Here is a 23763-nt window from a genome sequence, read left to right on the forward strand (position 1 = left end):
CTCTGAAAGGCAATGGAGATGTGATACTGATACCACCTCCCATGCAGTTTAGAACTTCTGATAACCGCCTGACAATTATTAACATATCAGCCTTCATTCAAATCCCAACTCTGCATTTTTGTCCCCTCCCCCTTTCAATTTCATTGTTTCAAAATGACTTTTTAATTGATAGAGGACACACACACACACACGTGTGTGTGTGAGAGAGAGAAAGAGAGAGAGAGAGAGAGAGACAGAGAGAAAAATGCCACTTTACTGAAACCTCCTGCACTGCCACCGAACTCCTTACATCAGGGACTTGAACCTAGGGTACGACTAGGGCAAGGCTGGCACCCAGCTGAGCTACCTTGAGGATTCCCTTTTCCCCATTCCAAGCCATCACCATATCCTCTTGCACAAATCACAATGCTGCTAGTCTGTCAGTCTGTTTCTCTCTCTCTCTCTCTTTCCCTTTCTGTCTCCTCCTTCCTTATCAATTCTCTCTGCCTCTATCCAAAATAAATAAGAAGTTAAATAAATGAATAAATTTATAAAACTGAGTGTTTTGTGACACAATAAAAAAAAAACTATAGGCCAATATCTCTGATGAACAAAGATGCTAAAATATTGAACAAAATTCTAGCCAACCAGATACAGCAATATATTACAACGACTGTTCATCGTGACCAAGTGGGGTTCATCCCAAGGATGCAAGGTTGGTTTAATATAAGTAAATCAATCAACATGATCCACCACATCAATAAAAGCAAGACCAAAACCACATGGTCATACCAGTAGATGCAGAGAAAGCCTTTGACAAAATACAACATCCCTTTATGATCAAAACACTACAAAAAATGGGAAAGATGGAAAAATCCCTGAAGATAGTGGAGTCTCTATGTAGCAGACCTACAGTCAACATCATACTCAATGGTGAAAAACTGGAAGCATTTCCCCTCAGATCAGGTACTAGAAAGGGCTGCCCACTATCACCATTACTATTCAACATAGTGTTGGAAGTTCTTGCCATTGCAATCAGGCAGGAGCAAGGAGTTAAAGGCATACAGATTGGAAGAGAAGAAGTCAAACTCTTCCTATTTGCAGATGACGTGATAGTATACATAGAAAAACCTAAGGAATCCAGCAAGAAGCTTTTGGAAATCATCAGGCAATACAGTAAGGTGTCAGGCTAAAAAATTAACACACAAAAGTCAGTGGCATTCCTCTATGAAAACACTAAGTTAGAAGAAGATGAAATCCAGAAGTCAATTCCTTTTACTATAGCAACAAGAACAATAAAATATCTAGGACTAAACCTAACCAAAGAAGTGAAAGACTTGTATACTGAAAATTATGAGTCACTACTCAAGGAAACTGAAAAAGACACAAAGAAGTGGAAAGATAGTCCATGTTCATGGGTTGGAAGAATTAACATGATTAAAATGAATATACTACCCAGAGCCATCTACAAATTTAATGCTATCCCCATCAAGAAAACCCAATCACATTTTTGAGAATAGAACAAATGCTACAAATGTTTATCTGGAACCAGAAAAGACCCAGAATTGCCAAAACTATCTTGAGAAGAAAGCACAGAACTGGAGGCATCACACTCCCAGATCTCAAATTGTATTATAGGGCCACTGTCATCAAAACTGCTTGGTACTGGAACAGGAATAGACACACTGACCAGTGGAATAGAATTGAGAGCCCAGAAGTAAGCCCCCACACCTGTGGACATCTAATCTTTGACAAAGGTGCCTAGATTATTAAATGGGGAAAGCAACCAGGAACTATCAGATACTTACTATTGGCAGAACTATTTTTTGCATAAATTTTAAAGACATCTTCAATGAAATGAATCCAATTACAAAGTAGACTAAGGCAAGTATAAACCGATGAGACTACATCAGATTAAAAAGCTTCTGCACAGCAAAAGAAACCAATACCTAAACAAAGAGACCCCTGACAGAATTGGAGTTCTTTACATGCCATACATCAGATAAGAGGTTAATAACCAAAATAGATAAAGAGCTTGCCAAACTCAACCACAAGAAAACAAATAACCCCATCCAAAAATGGGGAGAGGACATGGACAGAATATTCACCACAGAAGAGATCCAAAAGGTTGATTAACACATGAAAAAATGCTCCAAGTCTTTGATTACCAGGGAAATGCAAATAAAGACAACAATGAGATACGATCATCATCTCTGGCATTATGCTATTCCACTGCAGAATACTGTGCCCCAGCATGGTTCCGTAGCCCCCATGTCCACTTGGTCGATTCCAAATTATATTCCTCCATGAGGATAATTTCTGGAACCATCCGTTCCACCCCGGTTCCATGGCTGCCAGTTCTTAGCAACATCGCCCCGCCAGATATTCGTCGGGATGCGGCATCATCTAAGTTCATTTCCCACGTCTACACTCGACCGGACCTGCCAATATACGCGGATATCTTCGCCCACCCTGTCCAACGCTTGACCTCTCGTCACCCAATCTGGTCCCCTACGCCTACACTGAACTTCTCTGTTCCAGTCTCTTGGAAACAGAGTTAGCAGTCAGCTGAGGTAAAGAACAAACACCTCATCACAGACCCCTGCAAGCGTCAACCTGGCTTTGACCTAGCACGTTATGATTGGGCCCTCCTCAATCGCTATCGAACAGGCCATGGCCGGTGCGCCGCTATGTTCCATCGCTGGGGAGCCAGAGACGACCCGAACTGCCTCTGCGGCTCCAGACAGACTATGACCCACATAGTCAATGACTGCCACCTCTCCAGATTCAAAGGAGGTCTCGAAACTTTACATCAGCTCAACCTGATGATGTTGACTGGCTACGGAAGAAGGGCAAACGCTAGAAGAAGAATTCCTGTGAGCATGTCATACATCAGAAAAGGTAACAGCAGCAAATGCTGGAGAGTTTGTGGGGTCAAAGGAACTCTCCTGCACTGCTGGTGGGGATGTAATTGGTCCAACCTCTGTGGAAAGCAATCTGGAGAACTCTCAGAAAGCTATAAATGGACTACCCTATGACCCTGCAATTCCTCTCCTGGGGATATATCCTAAGAAACCCAACACACCCTCCCAAAAATATCTGTGTACACATATGTTCTTAGAAGCACAATTTGTAGTAGCCAAAACCTGGAAGCCACCTAGGTGTCCAACAACAGATGAGTGGCTGAGCAAGTTGTAGTATATATATGATGGAATACTACTCAGCTATTAAAAATGGTGACTTCACCATTTTCATCTGATCTTGGATGGACCTTGAAAAAATCATGTTAAGTGAAATAAGTCAGAAACAGAAAGATGAATATGTGATGATCTCACTCTCAGATAGAAGTTGAAAAAGAAGATCAGAAAAGAAAACACAAGTAGAAATTGAACTGGAATTGATACTGGGGTGGGTGGGAGGGAGAATACAGGTCCAAGAAGGATGACAGAGGACCTAGTGGGGGGCTGTATTGTTATATGGAAAACTGGGAAATGTTATGCACGTACAAACTATTATATTTACTATTGAATGTAAAATATTAATTCCCCAATAAAGAAATAAAAAAAAAACGGAGTGATTTGTAATTGTCTGGATACAGTGACAGTGAAACCTGTATCAGTTCACTAAGAAGGTAGAGTACGTGACAGTGACTAGCTATTCAACACCACATAATGGGAGTCGAGTGGTAGCACAGCGGGTTAAGTGCAGGTGGCACAAAGCGCAAGGATCGGAGTAAGGATCCAGGTTCAAACCCCCGACTCCCCACCAGCAGTGGAGTTATTTCACAGGCAGTGAAGCAGATCTGCAGGTGTCTTTCTCTCTCCTTCTCTGTCACTCCTTCCTCTCTCCATTTCTCTCTGTCTTATCCAATAATGATGACATCAATAACAACAACAACAATAAAACAACAAGGGCAACAAAAGGGAATAAATAAATATTTTAAAAAACAAAACCAAAACACCACATAAGCATTCGAGGAAATTATCACTACATGCTCTGGCCCATGGCAAGTGCTCTGTCAATATTGGGGAAAGGCACCTCCCACAAGGCTATGTACAAGTTGAGCCTAGCTCAGCTTTTGACTGTGTCATTCTCAATTCCTGTGACAAACCAAGTTTAATATTTATAAATGATAAAACTCCCTAAAGGCGACATTATTATTAAATCATTCAGTTGGGAGGAATAAATCTCAACTCTGGCCCCAGAAATGAATAATCTTGAGATCTCTAAATCAACACCTGGCCTCTTTGAATCCCACCTGCCTCATGTATAAAACATTTAAGTTTTTAAAATTATTATATTATACTTATTTATTTTTGATAGAGACAGAGAGAAAGAAGGGGGGACAGAGAGAAAGAAAATGAAAGAAAGAGAGAGAGCGCGAAAGAGAGAGACCTGTAACATTGTTTCACCATCTGTGAAGATTCCTTTCCCCCCTGCAAGAGGCTGTTGGGGGCTTGAACCTGGGACCTTGCACACTGTAGCATTTATGCTCTCTCAGGGGTGCCACCGCCTGGTCTCATGTTTGAAATTTATACAATGATGTCTACATTGTTGCCAACTATAAGAAGAGATGCCATTGTAATATAAATTTAATAGGCTTCAGGATTATGGGAATGGAATCATTTCATTTACTAGTCAGACATATTCCAGCTGCTTTCCATTTCCATTCCAGCTGCTGAAAAGGAAAGAAATGGATTTGAAGTTTTCACTTACTGTGGGGGGGGGGTCTTGTGTCTAGAAGAGAATATGATTTATCATCCACATAAGACTCAGTTAAGGTAAAGGGGGCAGCGTGAATACACATAGAGAAAAACAGGTACAGATTATGTACCAAGTTCCAAAAAATAAAAAATGCCTTTAGCCCATATCAGACCATAACAGACATTCTGGGTGTCCCATTTCTTTCTTTTCTTTTTTTTTTTTTTTTGCCTCCAGGATTTATTGCTGGGGCTTTGTGCCTGCATTAAGAATCCACTGCTCCTGGAGGCTATTTTTCCCATTTTGTTGCTCTTGTTGTTGTGCTTGTTGTAGCTGTTATTGTTGTCATAGCTATGTTGTTGGTGGATAGGACAGAGAGAAATGGAGAGGAAGGGAAGACACAGAGGAGGAGAGAAAGACAGACACCTGCAGACCTGCTTCACCGCTTATAAAGTGACCTCCTGCAGGTGGGGAGCTGGGGGCTCAAACCTCGATCCTTATGCCGGCCCCTGCACTTTAAGCCATGTGTGCTTAACCTGCTACACTACCGCCCAAGTCCCTGCGTGTCCCATTTCTAATTCTAGTTTGATTTATACAAGTCTCATTTTCACCTGACCTCTTAAAGACCCTGACATTTATATACCTGATAATACTCTAAACTCTCCATCCACATTTTCACCCAGACGGTACCTTCTTGCCTATCCCACTCTCCCATTTCTCACACACTTGGAGGAGTCCTGGTCCTTGTATTCTCTGTCTGAGGTTTTTCTGTCTGTGACAGAAAGCCACTCTGTCCTCACCCAGGCCACATTACTATGCAGACCTTCACGTGTTCAGGCATTTCAGATGAAGTCCCTTATTTTACTGGGGACTTATCCTTAAGATTACAAAGCATATATTAGATGCATTTTACACATTTTTTTGGCTTTCAATTAAATTTAAGAAAACATACTCATAGGCGACATTATCTCCTAAGTGTAGCAAGAGGAAACATTCCCTTTTATTTGCTGTGTTGTGTTAAAATATAGTTCATGTTGGACATTTATAAAACGATCACTAATAGGGAACCAGGTGGTGGAGTACCCAGTTAAGTGCACACATTACAATGCACAAGGACCCAGGCTCAAGTCCCTCCTGGTCCCCACCTGCAGGGGGGAAGCTTCATAAGTCGTGAAGCAGGGCTGCAGGTGTCTCTCTCCCTCTCTACTTCCCTCTCCTTTTTCAATTTCTATCACTATCTGTTGGGATGCTTCTAGTTCTACTTCTGGGATCCCTTCTGTTACACTGCTTGACGTTGTGGTCTATTTACATGGTCATTCTGTAACATTGGTTTGGTCTCACTCCCCCTGCCTCCGGGAGATTTTGGTTTAGTCCTTGCTACTTCATGCTTCTTCCTTCTCCCTGCCCCCTATTCTACGTACTTCCTTGGTTCCTGACTCTTCCACTGGAGGAGAGAGATGGAGGAGAGAGAAGCAGGACAGAATTGGGTTGTGATTAGATTAGATTAGTTTTATAAAGAAATATTGCTTCTCCGCTCAGCCATGTGTCCCTGGTCGTCTGTCTCCCGCCCGCAAAGTCAGCCTGGCGAAAACGACAACTATCCAATAATAAACAAATAAAATAAAATGCCACTGATGCTGCAGCTTGAGTGTCCTTTTACTCCTAAGCAAAGTGTGAACAGAAGATGGGAAGAGGGATTCCTAACAGATTCCCTCCCCCACCCCCCATCATGAGCCTCCAGACTTACTTGAATCCCTTGGGTGTCAGAATGCACTTGGAGTCATGTTGGCAGGGGTTCAGGTCCTGAGCACAGAAGTCCAGCTTCTCCTCACACAACTCACCTGCAACACAGCAAATGGTGTTAGTTCACACAGAGGTTAAGAGATTTCCTGCAACAGCCTGATTTAGGATATCAGAGGTCAGTGCAGTTTGGGGTTGAGGGGAAATATAAAATACAGAACTAGTTGATTCAAACAGCTGGTTCTACTTATGAACTGTGAATAATATAAGTCCCTGCAGAGTATTCTATTGGAATCAGGACAATGAAGTCAGAGTGCTTTCCATCTCCATTGTTTCAGTTACTTTATTTTAGACATTCACACATAACCAACTACTACACAGAGAATCACCCCATTCACCAGCATCTCAGAATCCTTATTTCCAGCCTAATGTCCCACCAGGATTTTAGGAGGTTATGACTATTTTAAGCTTGGCATGACATCAATTGGTATGCACTCTTTGTGTCTGAAAACAAAAAAATCCCCCAAATCTTCATAATCTCCATGGTTTTATAAATCAAGGAGACAAATCCAGTTTCCTTCTATGACTCCTTGTAATATCTCAGCGAAACACTCTCCAGCTACATGGACCCAGAGTGAAAAAAGTAAAAAGGTAATACAGGGAGTATATACTTCTTTGGAATGTCAGTTAATTTATATAGTAGATATATGTATATAATCGTTTGTCACCAGGGTTATCAGTGGGGCTCAGTGTCCATACAAATCCATCATCCCTTGTAGCCATTTTTCATTTCCTCTACATAGAAGGACAAACAGAGAAAGAATGGGGGGGGGGGAGGCAAGGAGGGAGGGGGAGAGAGAGAGAGAGAGAGAGAATATGAGAGAATGAGAATGAGGAGACACAGTGAAACCCAGCTCCAAGGTGGTTTGAGATGCCTCCCTAGTACAGTGTGGTGTCTTGGGGCTTTAATCCAGGCCCCAGAGAATGGCAATGTGTGTGCTCTACCAGGTGAGCCACAAAGTATATAGATTTTTTTTTCAGTAAATAAGAGTTAAATGCATACCATCTCCCCAGACAATACCTTTGATCCACCTGTATGTTAGCTGTCCGGCTCAGGAAAAATTTAATAAAGTCATGGGCCCCTTGGAATATACCTAAAATAGAACTACCAGCTTTATCCAAAATGGAGACTCCAAATCTCCTCTGCTACATTCTTGTCTTTAGGTTCCTGATTATTTAATGGTTTGTTCTGCTTGAAATCTCAATGCGTTTTCAGCCACCAAGTTGCAGATGCTCCCATGACACCAACCTGCCTTCCCTGGGCAGAGGACCTCATCAATGTGTCCTGGAGCCCCACCTCCCCAGAACCCTGCCCCACTAGGGAAAGACAGAAACAGGCTGGGAGTATGGATCGACCTGCCAACAGCCAAGTCCAGTGGAGTTGCAATTACAGAAGCCAGACTTTCTACCTTCTGTACCCCATATTGACCCTGGGTCCATGTTTCCAGAAGGATAAAGAATAGGAAAGCTTCCAATGGAGGAGTTAGGGTATAGAACTCTAGTGGTGGGAATTGTGTGGAATTGTACTCCTTTTATCTTTCGGTCTTGCTGATCAGTATTCAATCAATAAAAAATATGTATTTCCAAAGGAAAAATAAAGTACATGCCTGTTTATTCTAAAACTCTGTGCTGAAGTGCATGTCTGACCATCTCTAAGATAATGTCTTCAGATCCAAACAGTATGGTTAGATTTTATTTTCAGATGTGTTAAGCAAAATACAGCTTTTCCTGAGAAGACTTTCTCACAGTTATTTTGTAAGATCTTAAGGTGAGTGGCTCAGAAGACAAAATTAAAAGGCTTTTCTACTTACTTCTAAATTACTTTTTAATTGCTTCACATGCAGTAAATGGAAAACTAAAGTGAAATGTCTTTAGGCAGATGTTCATTTCCAAAACAATTAGAATTTTTGTTTGTTCAAAGTGTGTGGATTCAAACAGTACTGGTTTAAAAAATAAATCAGGCATTTGCAGTACTTTTTTATTACAAGACTGAGATTTCTGGCCCGGGTACACAAAGTAGAACACACACATTATGAAGTATGAGGCTCCAGTTTCAAGCCCCTGGTTCCTCACTTTGACGGGCGGGGAAGCTCCACTACTATTGAAGCAGGACTGCAAGTGTCTCTCTTCCCCTATGCCTTTCCTGCCTCACCCTCCCCTTATTTCTGTTTTCTCCTTTAAGAAAGAAGAAAAAGGAAAAAAAAAATAGCCTTTGATAAAAAGAACTGGTGAATTTTGCAAGCACTGAGCCCCAGTGATAACCCTGGTAGAAAAAAAAAATCAAGACAACATTTTGTCACTTGGTAGAAATTAGAAATGGGTGCTTAAAACCTGTAAGAGGGGGTAGGGGATATAGCATGATGATTATGCAAATACTTTTATACTTGAGGCTCAAAAAGAACTGAGTATTGCTCTCATGAAAAATAAGTAAACAGGCCACCCCATCAGCTGGGGCCCTAATCGGAGAGTCCTGAGATTCCCAAACAGACATGATGGGCCTAGACCTAGAATAAATCCCTCTCCCCAATGTTACCAGTAATCTCTATCAGAAACAACACAATAGACCCCTTTTTGGGCCCCCATAGGACCTTGCCCTCAATGTGGATCAACAACAGTAGAGAATGTTCCATCCTCTGAAGGGAGGCTGGACAACATACTCTATCTTCCACCTGAGGAAGATGGGTCCTGAAATTGGGTCAGCTTGGAATGTTCCTACTCATGACCACAGAATGTGAGCTCAGATCTACAGGGATGTAGAGGTCACATAGGCTCCTAAGCTGAATATGGGCCCCAGATCAGATCACACTGAAAAGTCTCCTATATTTCTTCCAGAATAAGGCTTTCTTGGTCTCTAAATATTGACACAACAAAGGTTTTAATAGCTTTTATGCGGTTAGCTATTTTGAAACAGACTTCATTTAAAATTTTTAACTTTCAATTAGTATTTCTTTAAATAATACATTTTGATAATTTTTTCCCCTTAGATTTATCAGTCTACCATGATGAAATCACCTTGAGGTTTTTTTAAATCCAATCTATTGGCTGAATACTGACTACAGAGATAGTTTGTAATAGCTGAAGACTGAAAGTGACTACTTGAAATATAAGACAAGTAGCATTGTATGTATTTTTCCTTTATACTCTAATAAGAAATTGTCTCAATAAATTATAATAAAGGAGAAATACTTCATTTTTCTACTTCATGCTTGGGCTAATGATGTTTCCATCTGTTGTCAAATTTCCCATTACTTGATATCGTCTTCTTTATGAAATATTCTTACGTTTTTTCCAGCCATTTATTATCTGCTGATATATATTTAGACAGAAAGAGATGGGGAAGCAGAGAGAGAGAGAGAGAGAGAGAGACCCAGCACTGTAGCTTCCTTCAGTGTGGTGAAGCCAGGCTCAAAGACTGGTCATGGACATATATATACAGAAAGAGGTAGGGAAGCAGAGAGAGAGAGAGAGAGAGAGAGAGAGAGAGAGAGAGAGAGAGGAAGATGAAGGAGGAGGAGAGGGAAGAAGAAAGAAAGAGTGAGTGTGTGTGTGTGTGTGTGTGTGTGTGTAAGAGACCCAGCACTGAAGCTTCCTTCAATGTGGTGAGGCCAGGTTCAAAGCCTGGTCATGGACATGTCACAGAAGCACACTACCCAAGTGAACTATTCCACCAGCCTGGACTGATGATTTTTCCATGGTACATTTACTTATGCACAAATTATGGCATTTACTTTGAACACACTTGTTTAGTTAGTCAACACTCACATAGAAATTACTGCCAGGCATCATAATTTTAAACGTTTTGCTAATACAGTCATTTCAAAGTCATGACAGGAGCTAGGAGGTGATGCACCTGGTGGTGGAGTAACCGGTTAAGTGCACACATTACAGTGTGCAAGGACCCGAGTTCAAGCCCCTGCGCGGGGGGGGGGCTTCATGAGTGGTGAAGCAGGGCTGCAAGTCTCTCTCTCTCTCCCTCTCTCTCTCACTCTCTACTTCCCCCTCCTCTCTCAATTTCTCTGTCTCTATCCAATAATGAATAAATAAGATTACAAATACGTTTATAAAAAATAAAAGTCACGATAATTATATAAGGTAAGATTGTAGGGCGCTAATGTTTTCAGTGAATTGATTACGACTGGCATTTACCTCATTCCTTCCCTGCGGGAGACCACTGAGAACAGTTTTATTTAGTCTCTTTGCCTTTTCATCTTTCTAGAGTGTTGTATGGAGATAAACTAAATAGTTATGGATAGAAAAACTCAGACTTTTCAAGACAAGAATTCTCCCTTGTTGACCTACATTGGGATCTAGCTTTTTCCTTCATTCAGCATTTCTTCCTGTGCCTAATAATCAGTCCCTCACAATCGACAGTAAAACAGTTTAAGATCTTCCTTCTAAATATTACTTTATGTTTTCCATGAGTGAATATTAGAGTGTTTACATTGAACTATTTGTTTAACATATTGTAATTACACTGAATTCTGCTGTGTTTGAGGGAAGTCGGTTTTTAAAGTTGAACCAGTGTTCCACAGTGGGAAGTTTCTGGAACTCAAGACAAAGTGGGAAATGTTGGGAGGAAATAAAATGTGCCAATGGTAGTGTAATCCTATGCTTTTAGTTACTACAAAAGAATGTATCCCAAACTTTGTAGCATTGACAAGACATTATGCAATTTCCCTCTCGTTTCTATTTTTGGTTTATGGGTTGTCAGAGCCAGTACTGCGTTCGGAAAAATCAAGGGAAGAAAATGTAAATTAAGACATCTGAACCTCCTTTTTGATAGCTCAGGGATTGAGATAATCACCTTAACAGATGTGTACAGTCATGAAGTGATAAACTGAGAGGTGACAGAAGGCAAAGGACACATTTTCAGTCAACAACAGACAGTATGATAGTCCGTTGTTCTAGATGCAGGCTTACAGATGTTCTTTTTTTCTTCTTTTGTGCCAGGCAGGGCTTTGTGCTTGTGCTATTCCACTGCTCAAGTGGACTCTCTCTTTTCCAGATCTAGAGAGTGAGGAACAGAGAGGGAGAGAGAGCGAGAGCAAGAAAGAGATAGAGTCAAGCAGCAAGAGCCAGAGGTCACAGCACTGGTCCACAGTTTGTGAAGCTCTTTTCTAAATGGTGTTCCCCTGTGACGACTAGGGGGCTTAAACTTGGGTCTTCACGTGTGGTGATTTAGCTTTACACTGCTGGTGGGCTAGCTACCTCCAACCACTATGAGTCTGGACTGACTTAGACATTTAAGCCTTCGTTTTTAACAATGAGAACCGGAGTTAGTAGGTGGGTAGGCCAAACAGGAACGAAGATTCTCTTCCTGTCAGGTGACAGACGGAAGAGAAGCATAAACTACTGTGCTTTAGAAAAGTGGAGATTAGTGAGCCTAATGCCTTATTCCATTAACTGCTTAATATACCTGGAGATTGGCTCCTACTTATTTATTATTATTATTATTTTGGCTTCAGGGCTATTTTGGTGCTCAGTGTCAGCACTATGAACCCACTGCTCCTGGAGGTCAGTTTCCCCCCCATGTTATTGGATAGGACAGAGAGAAATTGAAAGAGGAGAGGAAAATAGAGAAGGAGAGAGAAAGATTAAACACAGACCTGTTTCAGCACTTGTGAAGCTTCCCTCCATAGGTGGGGAGCCGGTGGCTTGGACCTGGATCCTTGAGAAGGTCTTTGCGTTTAGTACTATGTGCGCATAACCGGGTGCACCACTGCCTGGCCCCTTCTGAGTTGAAACTTATTATGTGTGTAATATACATTTCCTACAAGTCCCAGAATTAAGATTCATATTTAGAAATACTAGGATGGGCCAGTAAGACAGCTCACTTGGGTAGTGTTCCTGCTTTGTCATGCACTCGACCCAACTTTGAGTCTGGCCCCTTAGCACTGAAGGAGGCCTGAGTAAAGAGAGATTCACTCTCTTCATCTCTTTCTTTGTACTTGAAAAGACTAGCATAGAGTGGTTAAGTCTCAGAGATGATAAAAAAATTCATTTGGCTCATGCAATGGCTGAAAATAATTAACTACAGTGATTCCCCCACCCCCAAGTCAACAAACACTCTATAGGCATGGTGTTAAATTTTGATAAAATTAATCAGAACAGTTCAAAAGGAAATTATCTACATGTTATGAGAGGATCCAATTATGTGCCCTGTGGGAATATTTTATTTGACCAAAAATTAAAAGAACTTTAATCATTTTCATAATAATGTTGTAGCATGCATTGTTTCTTCATTATTTTATTTTGGAGTTTAATGATATATATATAATACGGCTCTTGGCACATGGTTAAATTTCTCATCACATCACTATAGGTATCTGCAAGACAGTCTGACTCCCAAATTAGGTCCATGATCACGTAGCAAGGCCTGAGAGCCCCTCTGCCCCCTTCTCCAGGGTCCTTTCCTTTGCTACAATACACACACTATAGGATATATTTTAAGCTAAACTCAGCAACTGAATAAAGGATGGACGTGACCAAATCTTTAGTCAGAAAAAGTTTCAGTGTGGAAAAAAAAGAAAGAAGATGGGTAGCTGATTTTCTAGCATCCCCTACAGTTCATATAGGGACTGAACTATAACTGCTCCTTGATTAGAAACTGAGCAAACAACTTTTGATTGTTTTATCTACATTGAAAACTATCACAGAGCCCCAAATTCATAAGTGCCCATAAAAAATGTATTTGTTCTCTTTGGAAAGTAAACTTAGCTCATCCGTGTTTGAAGAGGTATTAAGTAGGTTGTATCTATCTATTTATTTATTTATTTTCCCTTTTGTTGTCCTTGTTGGTTTTTATTGTTGTTATAGTTATTATTGTTGTTGTTACTGATGTCATCCTTATTGGACAGGACAGAGAGAAATGGAGAGAGGAGGGGAAGACAGAGAGGGGGAGAGAAAGATAGACACCTGCAGACCTGCTTCACTGCCTGTGAAGTGACTCCCCTGCAGGGGGGGAGTCGGGGCTCGAACCCCGATCCTTGCACAGGTCCTTGAGCTTTGTGCCACGTGCGCGCTTAACCTGCTGCGCTACCACCCGATTCCCTAAAGGGTTAAAGAATAGGAAAGCTGTGGTCCGGGAGGTGGCACAGTGGTAAAGTTTTGGACTCTCAAGCATGAGGTGCCAAGTTCGATCCCTGGCAGCACAGGTGCCTGAGTGATGTCTGGTTCTTTCTCTCCCCTCCTATCCTTCTCATAAATAAATAAAACAATCTTTAAAAAAAAGAATAGGAAAGCTATCAGGGCAGGAGATGATATGTGGCGTTCTGGTGGTGGGAATTGTCTGGAATTGTACCTCTCTTATCATATGATTTTGTAGGTGTTTCCTTTTTATAAGCAAAATTTTTTTAAAAATCTGCTTAACAGAAAAGAAGTTGGTTATTTCCTCCCTGGATCAGCATTTTCAGAATTTTCCAATTCTAATCATTCTATTTCAAATATCTATTTTGTCTTACATCAAAAGAATGATAGGGAATAGTAGATATGAATCCATCTGTATTTCATTTCAAGTTTTCTAAGGGTTATACTTTCCAATTGAAGTTGGGCATGTCTATCTAGAATAGTAAATAAATTGAGGATCCAGTGGTATTGCAACATGTTACTGTTATCAGCTTCTGCTAATGCAATGAGTTCTTTATTGGATTGTTTGTTTTCCTGAAACAGGTACAAAACAATTTCTGGGTTGATGGATGTATGAAGAGGTGAAGAGGGGACTGGGGCCGACACTGCAGTCTGTTCTCGTTCTTATTCTTAAATTATACAAAAATAGCTTTTTTAAAATAGGAAAGGATCATTAATATTGATAGTAATGGAAAGGGAACTGTTGACAGCCATCTCGATAACTGGACCAGAATTCTAGTGTTAAACTTAATCTGTTATGACATTTTCAAACATACATGTGACAGGGGAGGAAGTCTGATTGGCTTCCTCACAGAATCACCAAGACAGATTTCTAGAGGGTCAAGAGCATCATCCTTCAAATATTTGCATTTTGAGCTCTTTAACTATGCAGAAGAAAAACAGGGATAAACGGTACAGATTTGATTTTACTTGTGTTGGTACAGCAAGGGGTATTAGTTAATAATCCAACATACTGAATATATTAAATGAGAGTCTGTTTTTTTTTTTTCAAAGTACAATACTTGAGGATGTGGAACAGACATCTCTAAATATACTTTTGCACATCTTCATTCTCATTGCATTGACTAGAAAATTGCCTGGTGCAAACCTGAAACTGTGGTTGTTGCAAAAAATGAAGAACTGAAACACACTTACTCAATTATCCACACTTGAAGGAAAAGACTTTGAAACTGCGAGTGAAGGAGACCCTGATGGCAGAAGGAATAATCTTGGGAGACTAAGGGAAGAAAGAAAGCCTGGAGCAGACTTGTTCTCTGAGGTCTCAGCCTGAGATATATCTTCACTGGCTGGGGTACGTGGTCTTCAGCTGACTCCCAGCTATACCTAAATCTCACCTGCCAAAATGTGTCAAGCCTTCCCAACTGGAAAGGAAGACTATGAACTCTGGAATAGAAGACGTCTGAGAGACTAAGTGGCAAGTTTGAGGAAGGTTAAGATAAATGGACCTGAATGATCCTCATCACCAAAAAAAGAGAAAAAAAAGATTCCATCTCTGGCCAGTCGGTGGTGCACCTGGTGAAGAGCGCACATGACATTGCAGAAGGATCTGGGTTTGAGCCCCTGATCCCCACCTGCAAAGGGAAAGCTTCACGAGTGGTGAAGCAGGGCTGCAGGTCTGTCTCTCTCCCTCTCTCTCTCTCTCTCCCGTCCCTCGCTCCCTCCCTCCTCTCTCAATTTCTCTCTGTCTCTATCTCATCCCCACTAAAAACACATATCTCACATTTGTCTTCTATTCAAGTGAAAAAAAAAAAATCTCCTTTAAGCAGACCAGAAGGAAGACTGGTGAACTAAAGGTGGTAGACTATGGAAGCTATTTCATAGCTGATTCTTTGAACTGGACCTAAAAGTAAAGTATATGAGCAGGTCAGTCCTATTTGTTACATATCCTGCTCTGAACTATAATCTCAGACCCTGGGTCACATAAACCCAGCTTCTAATCTGAATAATGGGAATCACTGGTTGTATTTCCATCAGTAAGCAAAGGATGGCTCATGAATGGAATGCTTCTATTTTTTTAAAGAGTCGCATCTTGAGAATTCCTTATAACTGTTGGATGCTTTTTTATTGTGCTGTTCTGAAGTTAATCCTATCAGTTAGAAAGTTAACTGACCTTCAAAATATGATCAGTAAACTATCCAGCCCCATTCTCCCCACCCCCACCCCCAGCTCCCATCTCTAAACTGGTTACAACGCACATGTGAGTATGGAACCATTAAATAACTGATCTTGAGCGGCTGTGAATTCTTGAAGCAATATAACTACTGATCAGTTTCCTCTTGGTGCAAAAGCTGTACAAGATAGTGTGTGCCTAGGATCAGGACACTGCCACAGAGTAACCTCGGGAGAGGAAACTAACTGTAATTCCAAAGGGGAAGGTCAAATAAAATAGAGGGTAATAGGGTTATGAATGTGTTTCAAACAAGGACAGATCTTAATGATCTCAAGTGTGTGCTAAATGAGACAAGATAGGTTGCCTTCATAGTACTTCTTAACTGTAAAAGTTGACAGGATTTCAAATTCAGAAGAGCATTTCTCTTTTCATACAAGTAGTCAAGTAACTATATTATGCTGCTAAGTTTCTTGGACAATGAGAAATAATGACTTTGTACTGGAGGGAGAAAAAAAAAACCTGACCTAATGTGAACTTGCAGTGAAAAAGCAAAGCCAAGAAGTTTGCCTGGTAGACAAGGGGAATGTTTTATGCATTTTGTATCAGTTTTGATGCTTAGCACAGTACCCTGCATGCAGTATTTTCTCAGTAAATATCTTTTTTGAATTCTTAAAATGGAAAGATTTGCTTCTCCAAATAAACTGACAGTAGAGGCGGTGCTTTTCTGTGCACACTCATTGAAACATCAATGCTAACTGTGTAGCCAATTCCAACAGCTACTGAAACTGCAGAAATATTTAACTTCATTTTCAAAATAAATCCAAATTAAACTGAATAAGGTTCGGTTAAGCTAAACTGTTGTTCCAGGCTTTGGGTGTGTGTGGGGGGTGGTGGAAGAGCACACAGGGTCTTTGAAGTGTTCTCTGAGACCCAAATACTTTTAAGAAGGCTTTGAAAAGTTGGAAGATGAAATCAAACCACACACTACCATTAAGCTGCCAAAGTATTCTCCCTAGTTAAAACAGACTGCAAAAAAAATAACAGCAGCTATGGTGACTCAGCTATAAAAGGGGTGTCTAGAGACAGAATTATTAAGAAGAGTCATTGCCTATAAGAGCTTATGAAATTTCAAAAATATATACACTGCCTAAAAGGAAAACATAGAGCCAAGTCCAAGAGCTCTTCTGAATTCAACATTTACTTCCACTTCAAAGTGGAGAGTCAAAGGCTGATTCCTCAATAAAGTCTTTCCATTTGAAGTGTGCATGGAAAATAAAACAGTATAAATAAAATGCTTCTTAAAGATAGCAAAAGACAAAGTGAGGAACAATTTCCTGCACATATATTATATATTTATTATTTATAGAGTTTTCTTGATCAAAACTCTTACTCTTATACCATTAGGATTGACATTAAGCCATCTTAAGCATGTCACATCTGGGGGTCAGGATCTTGGATTAGATTCTTCGTACCATGTAAAAACAAATAAAATAAAAACAAAAAAAGAGGGGGCTGGGCAGTAGCACAGCGAATTAAGTGCATATGGCACAAAGTGCAAGGACTGGCATAAGGATCCCGGTTCAAGCCCCCAGCTCCCCACCTGCAGAGGGGTCGCTTCGCAAGCGGTGAAGCAGGTCTGCAGGTGTCTGTCTTTCTCTCCCCCTCTCTGTCTTCCCCTCCTCTCTCCATTTCTCTCTCCATTTCCAACAACAACAACAACTACTATAACAAATACAAGGGCAACAACAAGGGCAACAAAATAGGAAAAATAGTCTCTAGGAGCAGTGGATTCATGGTGTAGACACCGAGTCCCAGCAATAACCCTGGAGGAAAAAAAAAGAGAGAGAGAGAGAGAGAGAGAGAGAGAGAGACTGTAAGTGACAGAATAGTTCTCGGATAGTGATCGCTCTTTCTCTCTTTTGTATTTTTTTAATTTTTTTTATTGGGTAGAGCCAGGAATCAAGAGAGAAGAGGATGATAAAGAGGGAAAGAGACAGAGAGATACCTGCAGTACTGCTTCACTACTTGCAAAGCTTGCCTTCCCCTTGCAGGTGGGGATCAGAGGCTCAAACACAGGTCCTTGCACACTGTGGCACAGGCGCTCAGCCAGGTATGCCACCACCCAGCCTCTGCTCTTTATCTTTCTTCAATAAATAAAAAATATATAATAATTGGGCTGGGCCAGGGGAAAGGTGGTTCAGTGGTAGTGCATATACCACGTATTCCTGAGGCCCTGGGTTCAACCCCAGCACTGAAAAAGAAAAAAAGAGAACACAAACAAACACCACATTGATGATGATTAATATTAAATTAAATGCTTTAGACCTAAGCTTCATAAACAAAGGGGGCCTCATATTTCTGCAATATAGGCATTGTAAATTTATATTTACTCTTCCATGTTAATCACAGACATATGTCATTAACCCCATTTCAAAAATTTTATCTTAGGCTATAAACCATTAATCCACCAATAAAAAAAATTAAAAAATATATTTTATGAAAAAGTCCCAAACTTTAAGAGCGACTAGCGTTAATAAATGCTAGTGGCAGGATGAGGAAACCCCAGCGTTTCCCCCAGAGTTACACAAAGTCAGCTGCATCCCGCCAGCCCCAAGTGTTTCACTAACGAACTGTGCCATCATTGATTAGACATAGCCTTTTCTTCATCATCAATAAAACAGATTACCTGACTGCCCCTGGGTTTTGTGGTGGTGACATTTTTTACACTTTTCAAAAATACATACGTGAGGGGCAATTAGTGGAAGAGATAGCAGAAGAAAAGCTTGTTGGAGATAAAGGAACACTCAGTTTTTGTGAGGCGTGAAAAGATTCCCCAGTTTGGAAGAAGAAAGGTGTGAGAAAGGTCTGGTTCCACTAGAAACACATTAGAGTATTTGGCTTGGGGACAAGGAAGACATTGGACCCCTACTTGCCGGGTGTGTATTCTTGAGTGTTTCCTCCTTGCTCTACACAAGCAATTACCCAAATCCTTATTACAAATATCTACAATCATTACTTTGAATTAATCACATATCAGCTAATAGCAAAGATTCTTAGTAATTCTTTTGCCTCCAGGGTTATCGCTGGGACTCAGTGCTGGCAGTAAGAATCCACTGCTCCTGGTGGGCATTTTATTTTTCTCCCCATTTTATTAGACAGGACAGAGAGAAATTGAGAGGGCAAAGGAAGAAGATAGGGAGAGAGAGAAAGACAGACACCAGCAGACCTGTTTCCTGCTGTGAAGCGTTCCCCACCCCCACATGTGAGGAGCCAGGGGCTTGAACCCAGATCCTTGCACAGGTACTTGAGCTTCTCTTAGTACTATGTGCACTTAACTGGGTGAGCCACCGGCCACCAGCCACCAGCCCCTGTAAATTTTCATTTCTAATTATGTTTTGGATTTTTTAAAAATGGAAACTATGATCTGACAAGATAGCTCACCTAGATAGCGCACCTGCTTTATTTTGCCATTTTGCATATGGACCTCCCACTGCACAGGAGCAATTTCACTACCACAGTATCTTGCCCTCCCCTGCCCTACCTGTTTCTGAAAAAAAGTTGCCCTAGAGTGGTGAAGTCAAAAAGAGAAAAATTTGTCATATGTATCCAACTGTGGATTCATGCAACGAAAAGGCATCTTTTATAAACAGAAGCAGGAAACCTAGCCAGCACAAGAAACCATGATGTGATTTAAAATACTTTCATACTGACAAGTTTGCTCTTGAGGGTAAATAGAACTATTTAAGGAATATTCTAGTGACAGAGAAATTGCTGTTGTGTTTCTGAGATAGAATCAGGCCTTAGACGACCCTGTTTTGACCACCAATTGCTATGGTACTTAGAATGAGACCATGACATTTGATCAAAGATGGGAGTGGATCCATTAGTCCACAGAAAATTACACAGGTTATAGTTTAAAATCTTACATCCATTATCATGTTTTTAAGCTTAGCCCTGCACAGAGAAGAAATTAAGTAACTAAACCCAGTGAATCTCCTCAACAAAGCAACAGGAAAAAGGTGGGGGGGGGGGGGGCGGGAGGTGTCAAATTCTTAGCAAAAAGAAGAGCTGGAATTCAACACATTTCCATGTTAGTTCTATTTCCCTATGGCCAATGCCTCGCAAACATCGAGACTGTCAGAACCAGCACCTGTGTGCACCTTATAGGATTCTGTGCCTGAACCAGGCATTTGAAGGCATTTGGTGAGCAGAATGAGGAAAAAATATATAATGCTGTTACCAACAAAACTACATCTTTGTGATAAAATTTCCACAAGAAGACACCTGTCGCTGCAATTACGGCGGTACTTCCTTTTCTGAACTCAGGAATACTTGGGGAACCATGAGGGCCTTGTCATTGTTAGTGACTAGATGTGGCTCTTTATACTTAAAAAATGCAGCCTAATACTCATTATAGTCTATTATGAAGCTGACAATGTCATTTTATCAATAAGTCAATCTGTCAGACTTGACTAGATTTATTTTATGTTTTAAGATGCATACGTCTCCCAATGGTACCAAAAGTATTAGTTTAAAGTTATGGAAAAAATTCCTACACTGTTAACACTTAGATATATAACAGCCTATCTCCTCAGTGACCTCTATGTATTTCATTATAAAATGATGCAGATTTTGGGTCTCTTTAAAAAGTGTAAGTATACAAACAAGGTGACACCATTCGCCTCTCTCTTTAGTCACTCCCTCATCTCCCACTCAGGGAGTTTCTGTTGTCTTTTTCTAGTAAGTTAGTAAAGCGAATTTCAGGTAACTTTTTACATGCCTGGCAGAATTATGATTCATCTGTCAACGACCAAGTTAAATGTATGAATTTCACATTTCATAATTTGTCAACATTCTTTTTTTTTAATACCATAAATACACACTATGAAATCTATGTCGTTAGAAAAGAAAGAAGGAAACTCACAGGAAAATCATAATAGACTTAAAAGTCAACTAACCTTTTTCCACCTCATTCAGATTAGCAGCTGGCAGCGACAAAGACAGAAGAGACAAAAGACGTTTTACATTGCAATACAAGCAGAGCACAGGAAGCCAAGGCGCAGCATTAACAACAGAGAAGCCAGAGTGAGAGCAAACTGAAGCGAGGCTTAGAATTCTTACCCACAGCCGGGCCAAACGTACAAACATGGAGGTGATGGGGCCATGGGTGAACACCATCACAGGGCGTCAGAGCTCTGTGTTTAAGCCAGACGGTGGCAACACCCGCGGCTTTACTTTCTTTCTTTCTTTTTAAAAATTATTTTTTACTTCTTTTTCCCTTTTGTTGCCCTTGTTGTTTATCGTCGTTGTTATTATTGTTGTTGTTATTGCTGTCGTTGTTGTTGGATAGGGCAGAGAGAAATGGAGATAGGAGGGGAAGACAGAGGAGGGGGAGAGAAAGGTAGACACCTGCAGATCTGCTTCACCGCTTATGAAGTGACCCTCCTGCAGGTGGGGAACCGGGGCTCAAACCGGGATCCTTAAGCCGGTCCTTGCGCTTTGCACCATGTGTGCTTAACCTGCTGCTGAGCCGGGGCTCCCCAGCTTTACTTTCTTTCTTTTTTTTTTTTTCTTCAGCTTTCTGAGGGATCACATTTCTGTGCTGCCTGTTTGTTGTCCATTGTCTAACAGATGTTTTGTGGTTGCTGTTTTTTTTTTTTTCTTCTTCCCCAAATCCTGCCTATTCCTTTCTGTTGTTTTCTGTTTGTTTTTGTTTTAAACCCAAGACAGCTTGTCTCTTGCTATCGATGGTACTCAGGACTGAATTTGGGACCTCTTGGATCCAAGTCCTACATTCTATCTCCCTAGCCCCTTTCTGTTGCTTTGTGGAACCCAACGGAAGTGTTTCCTATGCTGCTTATTTCTTCTACTTGTGAGTCCCACACTTTATCCACTGTGCCACCTAAGCTTTATTATTATTATTATTATTATTATTATTTATTTAGGAAAGGATTGATTAACAAAACCATAGGGTAGGAGGGGTACAACTCCACACAATTCCCACCGCCCAATCTCCATATCCCACCCCCAGCTTTACTTTCTAAGATGTGCTCAGGGTGTTTAAAGTTCAAGCATTGCTGCTATGTACATGAAGAGGGAATATTCAAAATGGAAAAAAAAAATTCAAATGTTGTAAGAATTTCTCAAAACTACATTCTAACTCAAAGAACATGGGCACTTCCATTTACTGAATTTAAGTGATCCCACTAAACAATATGATGGTTTGAGATGTGACCAATTTTATTGTGAAAATGGTCCCATGAGAATGAGGTTAATAAAGAAACAGAATCTTGACAGATCAGATCCAGCATCCTAATGCATAGAAATCATCCAGGAGCTCATCTTTCAGTTCAACACTTAAGTTCCTAACAGGCCCTAAGAAAAAAAGGTCAAGTCTTTTAACAGGGAGTGAGGCCTTCTTTCCATGTTTCATTTTTTTTTTTTATGGGTTTTGAGCTTAAGTGAGTTGAGGAGTTGCTTGATAACTTATTTTCAGCAGTGAGAAAAACACAACCCAAACCAACGTAACATAAGCAGGCTAAGATTAAGTCCTAATAGTGGATTTGTAAGTTATTCAATACTTCTAGACTCCTGCTTTTATAACCCTTACCATTGTGATTCTCATTTAGGGTCACAGTTGATTAGGCCATTCAAAAATTAATTCCATCTAAAGAATACTAGCAAACAACATTTATTTATTATCCAGCTGGAAGGACAGCTCATGAATTGAATTGGGTAGAAGAGAATTTTTGATGACTTGAGGAGGGAGGACACAGCACAATCAGATAATAGAAAAATAATACTGTCTCTTAAAATTTATGGTTTCAAGCCCTGCCTTAGGAAACTGCAAAGAATTTTATCTTCTAAGTCAATAACTATTGATGATGATGTTTTTTGGTCATAGGGCTTAAATAAATTTAACATATTTTCCAATGGCAGTTTGACTTCTTTTGAGAATTTCTAGTTGTGTTTTATAGTTCTCTGGTTTTATTCCATTAGCATCACATCCAGTAAGATTGCGGACATGAATGTCAAATGTAAAACCTTTTACAATAATAATTTACAAAGTTTTCCCATCAATTCTTATTTGTTCTTACTAAAGAGTTTTACTCACTCATTCTATGCCTATTGGGTACAGAGTTAAAGAAAAAAAAAAACACTAAATACAGAAGAGCAACTTGTGACTTGAGTGATTTTTTAAAAATTTTTTATTACCTTTATTTATTGGATAGAGACATCCAGAAATCAAGAGGAAAGGTGATAGAAAGGGGGAGAGAGAGACAGAGAGACATCTACAGCCCTGCTTCACCACTTGCAAAGCTTTCCCCCTGCAGGTGGGGACCAGGGGCTTGAACCTAGGTCTTTGCACATTCTAACATGTGTGCTCAACCAGGTGCGCCACCTTCTGGCCCCTTGAGTGATTTTTTAAACAATGACAGCATTATTATATTCCCCATGCATGGCAGGGTTTCTGTTCCCAGATCTCAGGCTCATTAATCAGATTCCAGATTTGTATCTAAAATAGTTCAGCCCAACTATAAGAAACTTCCTACCTCACTGCAGACTTGGATGAGGCAGGAGATAAAACTCTAGAGTCCAATTTGTGCTTCCTATAATTAAAGACTACTTATGTGCCACTAATTTCAAAAATCTGCAGATGGTGGTTTGATATTTTATAAATAAGCTCATTTCAGGTAGAGACTCGAGACAAGGCACAATCTTGCTTGTATCTGTTCTAATGTGAAAATGGCAAACCCTTCATTGCCCAAAGACTCAGCAAAACATTAAAATGGTAGCATCTTCATATCTCTGAAGCTATGTATTTTCTCAGAGGTCAGTATGTTTGATTACCCTTTGTCTGACATAAGGAAAACTAACATTTATGCTAACTATGATTAAAAATAATGCAAGGGTCTTAGTACTTATTAATAAGCAAATGGCTCTCAGCAAACAGTCATAGCAGGTAACCTGTTAAATCACATTTTGACTAAAAGTGGCTTTCTTAAGGTTTAGGGTTTTTGTTTTTG

At 40.3% G+C, this 23763-nt stretch overlaps 1 protein-coding gene across 1 annotated transcript in view; it reads right to left on the reverse strand.

Moving 5' to 3' along the window:
• SLIT2 (slit guidance ligand 2) overlaps window positions 1-23763 on the reverse strand; it is a 349772-nt gene that overhangs the window by 30685 nt on the left and 295324 nt on the right. The window contains exon 15 of the mRNA XM_060187732.1: window positions 6428-6521. Within this exon, the coding sequence (XP_060043715.1) occupies window positions 6428-6521 (94 nt within the window). The remainder of the gene's footprint in view (window positions 1-6427; window positions 6522-23763) is intronic.

This window comes from Erinaceus europaeus, chromosome 3 (genome assembly GCF_950295315.1).
Source record: "Erinaceus europaeus chromosome 3, mEriEur2.1, whole genome shotgun sequence".
Taxonomy (NCBI): domain Eukaryota; kingdom Metazoa; phylum Chordata; class Mammalia; order Eulipotyphla; family Erinaceidae; genus Erinaceus; species Erinaceus europaeus.